General features: G+C 36.9%; 2 protein-coding genes across 2 annotated transcripts; one reads left to right on the top strand and one right to left on the bottom strand.

Annotated features, from left to right (window-relative positions):
- Positions 1-939: 939 nt before the first annotated feature.
- LOC120155273 (14 kDa proline-rich protein DC2.15-like) lies at positions 940-12,315 on the bottom strand. Its single transcript, XM_039166845.1, has 3 exons — positions 12,206-12,315; positions 10,349-10,856; positions 940-959 (listed from the first exon to the last, which is right to left on the bottom strand). The coding sequence occupies exons 1-2, from the start codon at positions 12,313-12,315 to the stop codon at positions 10,349-10,351; spliced, it is 618 nt and encodes a 205-aa protein (XP_039022776.1). The 3' UTR covers positions 940-959.
- Positions 2,578-3,539, top strand: LOC120155263 (36.4 kDa proline-rich protein). The gene has a single exon (XM_039166838.1). It carries the CDS (start codon positions 2,649-2,651, stop codon positions 3,276-3,278), a length of 630 nt encoding a protein of 209 aa, XP_039022769.1. The 5' UTR covers positions 2,578-2,648; the 3' UTR covers positions 3,279-3,539.
- Positions 12,316-14,959: the final 2,644 nt, after the last annotated feature.

Below are 14,959 nucleotides of genomic sequence, written 5' to 3'. Positions count from 1 at the left end.
AGTTTATGACTTAGCGTGTAAGTGATTTACACGTAGGTACCAAGAACGAGAAGTGAAAGAATAGAAGTGGCAAAGACAGTATCACTACTAAAAGATCAGATCAGAAGTATTTGACAAAGTATGTATTTGGTTATGTATAAAGTGTTGGCATGTAATAAGTCATTTAGTACGAGCACTCTGATCAAGTCTGTATTTTGTTTTAAATAAAGTTTTAAATTTCCCGGGATTTTTCTTAAGAGTCAAGATTTGAAAAGTCAATGTGACACGTCGGACTCGTATCCGGGTCGGGTACGGGTTGGGGGTGTTACAGGAGATTTGTTGGTTTTTGGCAAATATCCCACATTGGTTTTGTATAAGGAGGAGGGGAAATTCTTTTGTTATAAATAGAGCCCTCCTCCTCCTTAGTTTAGTATCCCACAAATATAAGCCTTCTTCTATATTAAAGGCTATTTGTATTCTTTCTTTCTCTTTGTAATATTTCCTCTACTAGTGAAATATTATTTTAGTAGTGTTCGAGGAGGTAGGCATAATTTTGGCCTAACCTTGTTAAATTTTGGTGTTCTCTTTATGTCTATTTAATAGCTATTGTCGGGTATAGTTGTTGTTAATTATTGTCCTATTAAAACTACTTGTCTTGGTAGTTATGTCTAAGGAAAGTGGATTTTAAGAGGGACCATTGTGACCCCTCCTCTTTCCTGGGAATCTACCTTGGGGTGATTTTTAGTACAATCGTTTTCACACTAGTCACCTAGATAATAGTTTTCAAGGTGAATTTGTTATTATTGGTGGAAATTAACCCAAATTCCATAACAAAGATGTCTTATTATACTTTTAGTTTACGATGATGATTATAAACCTTCATCAAATATACATATTATATATTTTTTTTAAAAAACTAGCCACTTTCTAGTTTCGAAAAAAAATAACTCAGAGAAATATATTTGATAAAAAAAAGTAATCTCTCTCTCTAATATTAAGTATAAGTACACCATGCATGTTAGAAAAAAAGGCTTTAGTATATAAAAGGTCCCAACCTATGCTAGTTTTTCCAGTTTAGCGTCTAATGTCTATTTTGTTTAAGTTTGATGTCTAACATTTCATTCCTTTATTCAAAATGTGTCAAGCTGTGAAGGACTGTTAGTTTTCTCCGTTAAGTGACATGTGTCAGAATCTCGTAATTAAATATTAAAAATATTATTATATTTATTAAAAAACCCCTTATTTCTTTTAAATTACAAAAAGCCTCAAAATCCCAAAAATCCTCAAATCCTAACACTAACACTAACTCGTCACCGCCGCCGACGTAGTCATTGTCATCATCCTAGTTATAAGTCGCCGTAGCTGTCATAGATTGACCGTTGAAATCGCTTGGGATTGCAATTTTCATCCTAGGGTTCGCGGGGTATAAAATGACGATTCGCCATCGATCAACCGTTGATCAGTTACAATTTCATAGGGGTTTTGGTCGCCGGGGGGAGGTGATGTTGGATGGAGCTTTGTCGACGGTGAAGGGCGGCGGTCGGCGTGGGTTTAGGGTTGAAATGAAAGTTTTCAAAGATTTGGGGCTATTTAGAATTTTATGTGTTTTCTTTTTAAAAAATATATATAATTTTTAAATTTTGTATAAAATTTTTAAAATTATCAGATTGTGACATATGTCATTTAACGAAGGAAATGAATGCCCGTTGACAGCTTGACCCATTTTGAGTGACGGAATGAAACGTTAGACACCAAACTAAAACGAAATAAACGTTAGGCACTAAATTAAAAAAATGGGCATATATTGGGCACCTTTTGTATAATTAAGCCTAAAAATTATAATTTTAATGAATTAAGTTACGAATACTACAGAAAAACCACCAACTAATTAATGTTCTAATTCGAGAAAGCAATTGCTGGAAATTTGAAATAAATGATAACATCGTAGATCATCAATTATATGAAACGATGAATGAAGTTTCACATGTTCGATTAGTGAAAGTAACGAAGAGGGGAAAAATACACACTACAACAGCAAAATGCAAAACCCTACCTACCTCATCGATGAATTCTGCTGACACAGTCACTTTCTGTACCATCCACTGATCTTACAACTAAGCAAAGCAGAAATAATAGAGGATGTGGGGCAGTAAAATATTCAGTTCGAAAGATCGTGGAGATTCTGGAGAATCGTTTTTTCTTTTCTCAGCAGAATCATTTGTAAATTAGAAGATATATATCAAAAAAAGGAAATTGCAGAAGTAACCCAAGAAAGAACTAAAACCTAATGGCCAAAAGCGTACAAAACGATGAAAAAGAAAAGAAAATGAAGATGGGAAAGAAACAAACAAAGAATAGGTCATTGAAATCTGCGAAACTGAACCTGCTGCTGCTTGGAAATTAAACACTTATTCACGGATTCGAACTTAGCTCAATAGTCACGGATAGGACATTGTAGTTTGCAAAACAACCTACACGGTTCCAAAATCTTCAATTTATTTTTCAACTTCATCTCTAGGAAATCGTATCCTCCATATTTTTTATTCACCAGGTACAGCTGTAATGGACTAGTTGTTAACACACTTATACGTAAAGTTCAGCTATATATAGTTTGCTTTGATCCAAACCCTGTTAAGACTCAAGGGGGAACAATCTTGAAACTCTAAGTCATGGCTTGGAAGATTACAGCCATGTTTTTCATCTTGTTGATTTTCTTGTTTGTGTCGTTACCACCCATTTATGCTTGTACGCCATGCACGCAACCACAACCTCCCCCATACCACCGTCCAAAATACCCCGGTAACCCTAAAATAAAACATCCACCGAGACATGGAGGCGCCCCAAAGGTAAAGCCGCCAAGGCCACCTGTTATTCTTCCACCAATAACGAACCCTCCCGTTACAATCCGACCACCTTCTTCTCCTTATCCACCATACGCCGGCAGTCCACCCTCTGGAGGAGGCGGTGGTAGCGGTGGTGGTGGTGGTGGCGGTGGCGGAGGTGGGGGTAGCATTCCTGCTCCACCAACTACACAACCAACATGCCCGGTTAATGCACTTAAGCTAGGACTGTGCGTGGATGTGCTTGGAGGATTGGTGCATATTGGATTAGGAAACCCAGTTGAGAACTCTTGCTGCCCAGTGCTGGGTGGTTTACTAGAGCTTGAAGCAGCCGTTTGTCTTTGCACTGCTATAAGGCTTAAGCTCCTCAACCTTAACATCTTCATCCCCCTCGCTCTTCAAGCTTTAATAACGTGTGGGAAAAACCCTCCACCTGGTTTCATTTGTCCTCCTCTTTAATGGCCGCCATTCATCCAAAAACGAGGTGATCGAATAAACTTTCTCCGGACGCACAAGTAACAAAATAATCAGATCGTGAGCTCAGTTTCTAGGCAGGGTTGCCACCTTGGCCACCCATGCTGACTGTTTCATTAATTAACTACAAATTTTTTTTTTGAAAATAATGTGTACTTTTCCATTATTAGGTTTGATTAGGTCGGTTTGTCCTAGGGTTTCACCATTGTTGTATTTTCAATTGATTTAGAATTTGTTTTTCTTTAACCTTCGGTAGAACTTTTTCTTTAATCATTGTTGTATTTTAATTATATTATGGTAGTATACGTGTTCCATGCATGTGTCGTGGAGAGTGTGGAAACTTGATAATTGGATTATGATGGGTCATAATAGGCGACAAAAATGGTTCACAGGATTGAATTAGTGCTTAAGTGGGACAATGCAATTAAGCTGCTCTTTCTTTAGAAGATGATCACCAACATTAATTATCCTGAATTCTTTTGGATATTGTGGTTAGTGGAAATCCAACGGCAATGCCAAGGAATCTTTTGCTTTTTTTTTTTTGGCAGTGAGGGATGTTGAAGTGAAATCAACCTTCTTTTCCTTTCTTTCCCCTATTTGGGAATCCATTCATATTAGTCACGGACTTCATACTGTGCTTCATTAGTTGCTCTATGGCTCTCAAAACCATGAGCCATGGGCCACCACACCGACCTGAAACCACTGCATGGTTATCTAAAAAAAAGTCTGACACCTATATCTCTATTTTTCCCTAATACTCTAAGCAATAAACGACATGAAAAACGTAAGAACGACATGAAAAACGTAAGAACGACAGAGATAGCTCGCAGTAATCCGACTACCGTTTACACTTGTTGTGCCTTGCATGAATATCTGCATGGATATGCGACCACGTTCCTGTTAGATTTGTCTAGAAATTAAGTTGACAAGTTAAAAAATTTCATCTTAATTGGTGGCCAACTTATTGGAAATTTCATATTGGTTGGTGGCCAAACTTTGAACATGTGAATTTCATATTTAGTGGCTAACTTGTACACATTGAAAAATTCTTTGGTAGGTGGTCAAACTTTGAACATATTGTTTTTGAAACCCAACTATAAATAGGCCTAAGTATTTCCATTAGAAATTATCCCAAAAACAAGTTCTCTCTTCCTCTTGTATTCTTCATTCTCCCACTTTGGGAATTCTAAAGAATTCCATTTATTGTAATATTGGCGATATAGTGAAGTTATCATCCGGTGTGGTGCCCGAGGAGTAGACGATATTCTTGTCGAACCTCGTAAATTTGGTGTGTTCTCTCCTTTATTGTTTTTTATTCGGTTCTTTTCCATTGTGTTTCAATATTCAATAGTTTGACAGGTTTATCCGCTGTGCAACCTTTGGTGGTTTTAATCTTGACATTTTAGGTCAATTTTAAAACTACGTTCGTGTGGGAAATAACCCGTTTCCCCCCAACAATTGGCATCAGAGCTTCGGTTGAGGTTATCTTGGTGGTTCCGTTGCTGAAAAGATACAGTTCGTTATATTGAATATTGTTCGTTAGAATTAAAATGCCAAAATACGGATCAGTTGAGACATCAAGCTCTTCATCTGGACCGGTGAGGAGGGTGATGTCAAATGCAAATTTCTCGGTGGAGTTGTTCGATGGATCCGGTCATTTTGGCATGTGGCAAGGCGAGGTGTTAGACGCTTTATTCCAACAAGGTCTAGACATCGCCATTGAGGAAGAAAAGCCCGAATATATGGAGGAGAAAGAATGGGGAACAATCAATCGTTTGGCGTGCAACACGATTCGATCTTGTCTTTCCATGGAGCAGAAGTACGGCTACAAGAACGAGACTTCTGCAAGTAAGATGTGGAAAGCTTTGGAGGAAAAATTCCTGAAGAAAAGCTCTCAGAATCGTCTCCACATGAAGAAAAGATTGTTCAGATTTGATTATCAACCAGGCACCAGTATGAATGAACACATCACTGCGTTCAATGAGCTAGTGGAAGACTTATTGGGCATGGATGAAACCTTCAAAGATGAAGATTTGGCTTTGATGTTGTTGTCATCTCTTCCAGATGAATTTGAGCACCTTGAGACAACGTTACTTCATGGTAAGGATAATGTTACCCTTAAAGATGTAACTGCTGCTTTGTATAGTTATGAACTCTGGAAGAAAACCAAGAAGGAGAGCAAGTACGAAGCAGCAGAGGCCATGGTGGCAAGAGGTCGCTCGAAAAGTCAAAAGCCAAAGTGGAGTGGGAGATCAAAGTCGAAGTCCAGACTGGGAAAAGATAAATGTGCCTTTTGTCATGAGAAAGGCCATTGGAAGAAAGATTATCCGAAGCTGAAGAAGAAAGGAAAAGCTGCTCCAGATGCATGTATTGCAGAGAATGATGCACATGACTCTGACATATCATTGGTTTCTTCATCAACAACATTCCATTCCGATGAGTGGATATTAGATTCGGGTTGCACCTATCATATGTCCCCTAATCGGGAGTGGTTCTCCGATTTAGTGGAACTAAATGCATGAGTTGTTTATATGGGCAATGACAATGCCTGTAAAACTGTTGGGATATGTTCAATTCGATTGAAGAATCAAGATGGATCAACCAGAGTTCTGACGGATGTCCGATACGTGCCCAGTTTGAAGAAAAATATCATCTCGTTGGGAACCTTAGAATCCAAAGGCTCAGTAGTCACTATGAGATGGAGTTTTAAAAGTCACATATGGCGCACTTGTGATGATGAAGGGCATCAGGAAAAATAATTTGTATTACTACCAAGGTAGTACAATTATTGGAGCAGTTGCAGCAGCTTCTGGAGGTGATGATTTGGACGCAACCCAGTTGTGGCATATGCGGTTGGGACATGCTGGAGAGAAATCCTTGCAAATTCTGGCAAGGAAAGGATTGTTGAAAGGTGAAAAGGCTTGTAAATTGAACTTTTACGAGCATTGTGTTCTGGGAAAGCAGAAGAGAGTGAAGTTTGGCACCACTATACATAATACAAAAGGTATTGTAGATTATATTCACTCAGATGTATGGGGTCCTTCAAAGGCATCGTCTTTGGGAGGAAACCATTATTTTGTAACTTTTGTAGATGACTTTTCCAGAAGAGTTTGGGTGTATCCGATGAAGTCTAAAGATGAAGTGCTTCAAATTTTCCTAAAATGGAAAAATATGATCGAGAACCAGACTGGTAGAAAGATTAAACGTCTTAGGACGGACAATGGAAGGGAATATAAAAGTGACCCATTCTTTGACGTTTGCCATGAGTATGGTATTGTTTGACACTTCACTGTTAGACATACACCACAACAAAATGGGGTGGCAGAGCTTATGAATCGAACACTATTGGAGAAAGTTCGATGTATGTTGTCTAATGCTGGGTTAGGCAAGGCATTTTGGGCTGAGGCTGTGACATATGCTGGCCATCTCATTAATCGTCTGCCGTCATCAGCGATAGGAGGGAAAACACCATTGGAGGTATGGTCTGGAAAACCTGCTACTGATTATGATTCCTTACATGTATTTGGATCCACTGCTTATTATCATGTGAAGGAATCCAAGCTTGATCCGAGAGCAAAGAAGGCTCTCTTTATGGGAATCACCCATGGAGTGAAGGGATTCCGCCTTTAGTGTTTAGACACCAAAAAGGTAATTTGTAGCAGAGATGTTACCTTTGATGAATCTGCCCTAGTAAAGAAGGTAACAAGTGAAGCTGTCCAGACAAGTAGTACTCCGCAGCAGGTGGAGCATACTCCAAAACAGGTGGAGTTTCAGCAGTTGATGATCCCAGAAGTTGATGCAGCTGATTCTTCAACTCCAATAGAAGAATCAGAAGATGAAGAGGTTCAAACCCAAGAACCATTGGAGACACCAGAAACACTTGCAGTTACAAGGCCAAGGAGAGAAATTTGTAGACCTGCTCGATTTGTTGATATGGTGGCCTATGCTCTTCCAGTTGTTGATGATGATATCCCTATCACTTACCAAGAAGCAATACAAAGCTTGGAAAGTGATAAGTGGAAAAGTGCCATGGATGAAGAAATGCAATCTCTCCAAAAGAACAACACTTGGAAACTGGCACAATTACCGAAAGGTAAAAGAGCCATTGGATGCAAGTGGGTATTTGTAAAGAAAGATGGATCTCATAACAAGAAAGATGTTCGCTACAAGGCACGGTTGGTAGCTAAAGGCTACGCTCAAAAGGAGGGAATCGACTACAATGAAGTATTTCCCCCTGTTGTGAAGCATTCCTCCATTAGAATATTGTTGGCCTTGGTAGCACAGTTGAATTTGGAGCTAGCTCAACTTGATGTAAAGACGGCTTTCTTGCACGGTGATTTAGAAGAGGAGATCTATATGAATCAGCCAGAAGGATACAAAGATGGTGGTCGTGAGAAATGGGTTTGTAAGCTGAACAAATCGCTATATGAATTGAAGCAATCTTCGAGGCAGTGGTACAAGCGATTTGATAGCTTTATGAGGAGGCAAAAGTATACTAGAAGCAAATATGATCATTGTGTGTATTTGCAAAAGCTCAAAGATGGATATTTCATTTATCTTCTCTTGTACGATATGTTGATCGCTTCGAAGAGTCAAAAGGAGATAGACAAATTAAAGGCTCAGTTGAATCAAGAGTTTGAGATGAAATATCTAGGTGAGGCCAAGAAGATTCTTGGTATGGAGATAAGCAGAGATAGACAGAGAGGGAAGCTTTGTTTAACACAGAAGTAGTATCTGAGAAAGGTATTACAATGTTTTGGCATGAATGAAAATACCAAACATGTAAGTATCCCATTGGCTTCTCATTTGAAACTTAGTTCTTAATTATCTCCTAAAACTAACGAAGAACGAGTGTATATGGCAAAAGTTCCATATGCTAATGTAGTTGGGAGCTTGATGTATGCAATGGTGTGTACGCGTCTTGACATTTCACAAGCAGTTGGAGTTGTGAGCAGGTACATGCATGATCCTGGAGAAAGACATTGGCAAGCTGTGAAATGGATTCTACGGTATCTCCAACAAACCGTGGATGTTGGTTTAGTTTTTGAACAGGATGAAGCACTTGGTCAGTGTATGGTTGGATATGTTGATTCCGATTATGCTGGTGATTTGGATAAGCGTCGATCAACTACTGGGTATTTGTTTACTTTTGCTAAAGCCCCAGTAAGTTGGAAGTCTACATTGCAATCTACGGTGGCCTTGTCTACTACAGAGGCAGAATACATGGCAGTTTCAGAGGCTGTAAATGAAGCAATTTGGCTTAACGGGTTGATGGAAGACTTGGGAGTTGTTCAAAGTCACATTAGTCTCTATTGTGACAGTCAGAGCGCTATTCACTTAGCAAAAAATCAAGTCTACCATTCAAGGACTAAGCATATCGACGTGAGGTATCACTTTGTGCGGGAGATCTTTAAAGAAGGAAAGATTCTACTTCAGAAAATTGCGACATCAGAAAATCCTACAGATATGATGACCAAGGTGGTAACAGTAATCAAGTTCAATCATTGTTTGAACTTGATTAACATCCTGAAAGTATGAACACCTTCGGGTGTGTGGCGCTTGTGAGCGCAATTAGAGGCTTTACAAATTTGGGGAGTTGAAGAAGTTGAGTAGGCTTGGCAATTTCAAGCCAAGGTGGAGATTTGTTAGATTTGTCTAGAAATTAAGTTGACAAGTTGGAAATTTCATCTTGGTTGGTGGCCAACTTATTGGAAATTTCATCTTGGTTGGTGGCCAAACTTTGAACATGTGAATTTCATATTTGGTGGCTAACTTGTACACATTGGAAAATTTTTTGGTAGGTGGCCAAACTTTGAACATATTGTTATTGAAACTCAACTATAAATAGGCCTAAGTATTTCCATTAGAAATTATCCCAAAAACAAGTTCTCTCTTCCTCTTGTATTCTTCATTCTCCCACTTTGGGAATTCTAAAGAATTCTATTTGTTGTAATATTGGCGATATAGTGAAGTCATCATCCGGTGTGGTGCCCGAGGAGTAGACGATATTCTTGTCGAACCTCGTAAATTTGGTGTGTTCTCTCCTTTATTGTTTTTTATTCGGTTCTTTTCTATTGTGTTTCAATATTCAATAGTTTGACAGGTTTATCCGCTGTGCAACCTTTGGTGGTTTTAATCTTGATATTTTAGGTCAATTTTAAAACTACGTTCGTGTGGGAAATAACCTGTTTTCCCCCAACAGTTCCCTTCTCCAACTGCTTCATTAATTAGATTATATTTTGCATATCCTATTGCTTAATCAATAGGTTTTGGTAGTGTTTCATATTTATTGTGCTTTATGATTACATTCCGTTAGGTTCGGTGCACGCGATTCATTGCTCAAGGTTTAGCTCAAACCCTTTAATTTTTGGAAATGTTCTAAAGATTTTGGAGCTGTTTATGAAATATAAAATTTATAGTAACCTTGTAGTTAAAGTAAGTGTTATTTTTTTCTTGATATCCCAAGTTTAAGTAGTTGAATTTACATGATATATTCGCTTTGTCAAATATTAAAAAAATAATAAATAAATATTACTTTATAATCATTTTAAGTGGTGGTTTTATTAAAAGTTAGTGACCTTAAAAACCGATATGATGTATTTATTGCGTGTGCGCTACACTGGGCTTGCAGTAAGATAGTAAGAAGCGATAGAGACAAGGGTACAAAACCAGGCGATGTTTCAACCTGAAGATTTTAGAGCATCGAATAATAAATAAAAAGTTCACGGAAAGAAAGACTGTGGCATGAGAAAACTGAGAAATCCGACATGCTTCTACTCTGCAATAAAGAAAGATTGCCGGCTTCTTCAAATAAACAAGTTGAATTACACTAGTATTTCATTTCCCATAAATTAAGATACATAGATCCAAAGAAATTAAACACCTTTTTTTTATATAGTATTACATTTATTCGGTATCAATCCGAAAGGAAACAACCCTACAAGTACAGCAAGGTAATTAAACAACCAGTCACCAATAAAACATTGATGACTCCATGTTGGATGACATTAGAACATCAAAAACCACGCAACAAGACTAAGAAGAGAGAAAACTACTTAACGACATTGGAAACCGGGGGGAACTTTCTTTGAGCAGACGTTGAGAAGTAAACTCAGGGAAAGTGGGACATTAAGGTTGATGCCCAAAATATTAGCTTTGATAGCAGTGCAAAGGCAAACGGCGGCCTCAAGATCAGCAAGGCCTTGGATGAGGGTGCAACATGGCTCAACCGGAGGGGTACCAAGGGTGATGTTGAGCAACCCACCGAGCAGATCAGCACACACACCTAGTTTAAGGGCATCCGTGGGGCACTTGTCTCCTGCAGAAGGAGTGGGAGATGGGGTGGGTTTTGGCTTAGGTTTGTGTTTATGTTTATGTTTAGGCTTGGGGGAAGGGCAGGAACCACAAACACTGACTAGAGAAAAGAAGAGAATGTTGAGTGCAAAAAATAGGGCTACGGTAAGCTTCAAGTAGAAGTAATTGATAGGATAGAGTATAGGATGGAGGATTTGGAGCCAAGGGTGGGGGATTTTATAGCGGTTTGAAGAGAGTAAGTCGGTTGATCTTATGTACGTAGTAAAATATTTGTATCCATATATAGTCGAAGTTATCAGAATTTGATTAAATTTAATGAAATTAGATATAAAATACTACTTTATTAACAAACAATGGCCGACATCAGATTAATTTATCTTTTTTGTCATTTAGAGAGCGAATGAAACAATTCCATTTCGGTTCCTTTTTAGTTAGTGTAAACTAAGTAAATGGTCACTAATGTTTGAGTATGTTTTCGTTTTCACCACTGATGTTTCAAAAGTCATAAATCAGTCATTAATGTTATCGTTTGTTATAAATTGGTCACTCAATGTTAACAGTCGTTACAGCGGGTGACGGAAAGTTGACATAGCATGTTAACTGTTGATTTGACACTGTTTGATCGTTAATTTGACTTACCCTTCCCTTCAATCTCTACTCTCTCATCTCCATACTTCTTTTTAACTCAAAATCTACCATTTTCATTAGTCTTTCTTCTTCAATCTTCATCTTCACGCTCATCCCATGGCTCTCTTTGTCTCATGCAAAGCTCCCCTAAGAAGAGGAAATATCATGGTATGGCATGACAATAATCAGAATCGTTAGTTTTTAATTTTCATCCATGTTAAGAAGGTTTTTGCAGTGAAAATGACCCCCCAATATAAATATACCTACTCTACTACAATTACAAGCCTTTCAATTAGTATAATAAAGTATTCTTCTTCATGTTAATGTTCTTTCTTTTATTGAATTTTGAGGTTTCTCGTTAGCTTCGCTTGGATGAGGATGAGTGGAAGAAACATATACCCTTTTGCTGCTACTCAATTGAAAGAGCTTGAACATCAAGCTTTAATCTTCAAGTATATAGTCTCAGGCATTCCTATACCACATGATATCATCTTCTCCATAAAAAGAAGCTTCTTGGAGGAGTACTCCTCATTTTCTTCCAGGTTTTTCTCTTATCAGCCTCAACCAGTGACGGATGCACTAAGCCCCTATAGGGGCCAAGTGCATCCCTATTATTTTGGAAAAGTTGTTAAATTTAGCTTAATGTGTTAAGGAAAAAAGAAAAAAATTACAATTTTTGCACATTTTTAAGAAAAGAAAATTAAAATTTTGGACCCTCATTCTTAAATTTTTGGATCTGTCACTGGCCTCAACATGGTAAAAACTTGAAGCCTCAATTTTTTTTGTAATGAATTGTTGTTGTTTGGTTCTGGTTTTAACAATGGTGTTTCGTTGTTGTGTTTGGTACTTGGATGGAATTGTTTCAAGATGAGAAAAATGGACTCGGAGCCTGGGAGGTGTTGAAGAACCGATGGGAAAAAATGGAGATGCTCGAAACAAGCTACGAAAGGCACATGTATAGAGGCAAAAACTGTTCGAGAAAGCCTATGAAACCTAGTGCTACAACAATGACAAACACTCCGGCAACAATCCAAATCTTGTCCTTAAGCTTGTTTCCTCCGACAATGAAAACAACCACCATGGAATCGATTACACCGGTTTTCAATCACAACTCAATGACCGCTTCATGTATCCCCATGCCTCAAGAGCTCTTGGCATTGGGCTATCACTTTAAACACATGCCACTAAGCCTTCTAGGAGCTTCTCAGATTCATTAATGGAGGATTCATGGCAATTTATGCCATTAACAACGAGCTCATCTTCTTCAAACATATGACAACAATCCATCGTTTCTTTGATGGATGGCCACCAAAACATCAAGACTCATCATGGTTTCTTTGCACAAGACAAAGAGAGTTGTGGGATGAGCTTGAAGATGAACATTGAAGAAGAAAGACTAATAAAAATGGTGGGTGGGTTTTGAGTTAAAAATAAGTATGGAGATGAGAGAGTGAAGATGGAAGAGAATGGTAGGTCAAAACAATGGTCAAATGATGTCAAATCAACAATTAACACACCGTGTCAGCTTTTCGTCACCCACAGTAACGGTTATTAATCTCGAGTGACCAATTTGTAATAAAGTATAACGTTAGTAACTGATTTGTGACTTTCAAAACATCAATAATAAGAATAAAAACTTACTCAAATATTAGTGACCATTTGTGTAGTTTACCCTTTTAGTTAATTGAAATCAATGAAGGCAAACCCACCTTATAAGGGCCCATGATTTGCCCAAGAGAGATTCCTCTAGCCCAAACTCGGTATGAAAAACGTAAATAATATATAAAACGATAAATAAAATTGTGCTATACAATATTTTAAATATGAAAGATGGTAAAAATATATTATATGGGTCAAAGATACCAAAAAAAAACCCCATTTGAAGGAATGAAAAATAATTTATGGGTTGGACCGTGAAGCGACAACGTGGGAGTCTTTCACCCTCGTTCTTTTACGTATTCACTGGTCTTCATGTTTGCATTATTAATTGTTGGTTTCAAATCCCATGAGGGCTGATGAGGTGTTGCCCTATTTGTGAAGTGAGAACTCCACAGACTTTCATTCTCTATTTTCCACTTGCAATGTGAAGCGAAAACTCGAGATTTATGGACTTCATTATACTTTTCTCTCTTAATTAATATTCATGGCTGTGAAGTGAAAACTCGAGCAGTGAATTTATATTAAAGATTTGATGAATTAGATTGATTGATGTTGAGTAAAAAGGTTTTCTTTTTCATATTTGTATTATAACTCTATCAACAAATGGATAATAGCTTTTAAAAAACTGAAAATACCCTCTGATTCTATTATTTAAAAATTGGTCATCCCTATCACGTTTATCACATTTTCCATAAATTTATATGTTATATATAAATTCTAGGGAAAAGTAAACAAATGATCCACCATTATAGGACATTGATTTATTGAGTCTATTAATTATTAAAAATTACAAAAGTATCCCTCGACTATAGAGTGTTATTCTATTAGTCCCTAGACCGTTAAAAGTTATAAAATGATCATCCGACTATTCACATGTTTTTAAACTCATCATTTTCATTAAAAATTTGACAAATGTCTGAGCTAGATGTTAACTTACTGAATGTGATATGATAAAATTATATTTTAATGATGTATATTGCTATTTTCGTTGCTTTCAAACACTAACTTGACGTCATAATATTTTAAGCATTGACTTGACGATATAATACAAATAGAGACTGATATACAACATATAGCTCAAACGATTCGAGGACCATATTTTATCATTCTCTAATGAGTAGGTTAACGTCCAACTCAGACGATCATTAATTTTTTAACGAAAAAGAACAAGTTTGGAACATATGAATAATCAGGTGACTATTTTATAACTTTTAATAGCCATGGGACTCAATAAAGCAACATCTTATAATTAAAAGATCATTTTACAACTTTAAATAGTTGAAGGAATTAACAAATTAGCAACGCCTGAAAACCATTTGTATACCTTACCCCAAATTCTATTACTCAATATAAATTCTTTACGTTCGACGGGATGTAACGAAATTCTTTACTAAATAAATATCTCACCACTATAAAATACAAAACACTTCTTTACTAAATAAATTCTTCACGTTCGACGGGATGTAACGAACTGAACGTTTAGTGAACCGTTCGACGGGAAGTTCGTTTATGTTCATTTATTTATTAAACGAACGAACATGAACAATATTTTGTGTTTGTTTAATTAAATGAACGAACATGAACAAAGGGCTCTTTCGTTCATTTACATTCATGAACGTTCGGTAATATGTTCATTTATGTTCATTTATGTTCGTTCGTTTATGTTTGTTTATGTGTGTTCATTTATGTTTATTCAAATCTCTTTAGATCTATTAAAAATATTAAAGCCCAATAAATTTTAATATGATACCCATAAATATTTTAAAATTTAATTAATTTTAAATACAAATAAAAAAGCTCAAAATAATTAAATAAAATATAATCCTAAAATTGTTAGGAAAGAAAAAAAAATATTTTCATTTATGTTCATTTACGTTCGTTTAGGTCCGTTTATTATGTTTGTTTATGTTCGTTCATTTGTGTTCGTTTATCATTTAAATGAACGAACACGAACAAGCTATATTCCTTAACGAACGAGCACGAACAAGAAATTTTTTGTTTGTTTATGTTCGTGTTCATTCATTTATTTGGTTAAAGTTAAACGAACGAACATGAACATACTCCGT

This window comes from Hibiscus syriacus, unplaced genomic scaffold (assembly GCF_006381635.1).
Source record: "Hibiscus syriacus cultivar Baekdansim isolate YM2019G1 unplaced genomic scaffold, ASM638163v2 tig00111166_pilon, whole genome shotgun sequence".
In the NCBI taxonomy this organism is placed as follows: domain Eukaryota; kingdom Viridiplantae; phylum Streptophyta; class Magnoliopsida; order Malvales; family Malvaceae; genus Hibiscus; species Hibiscus syriacus.
Note: the sequence above shows the minus strand (reverse complement) of the source record. Positions and strands in the feature narration are given on the sequence as shown.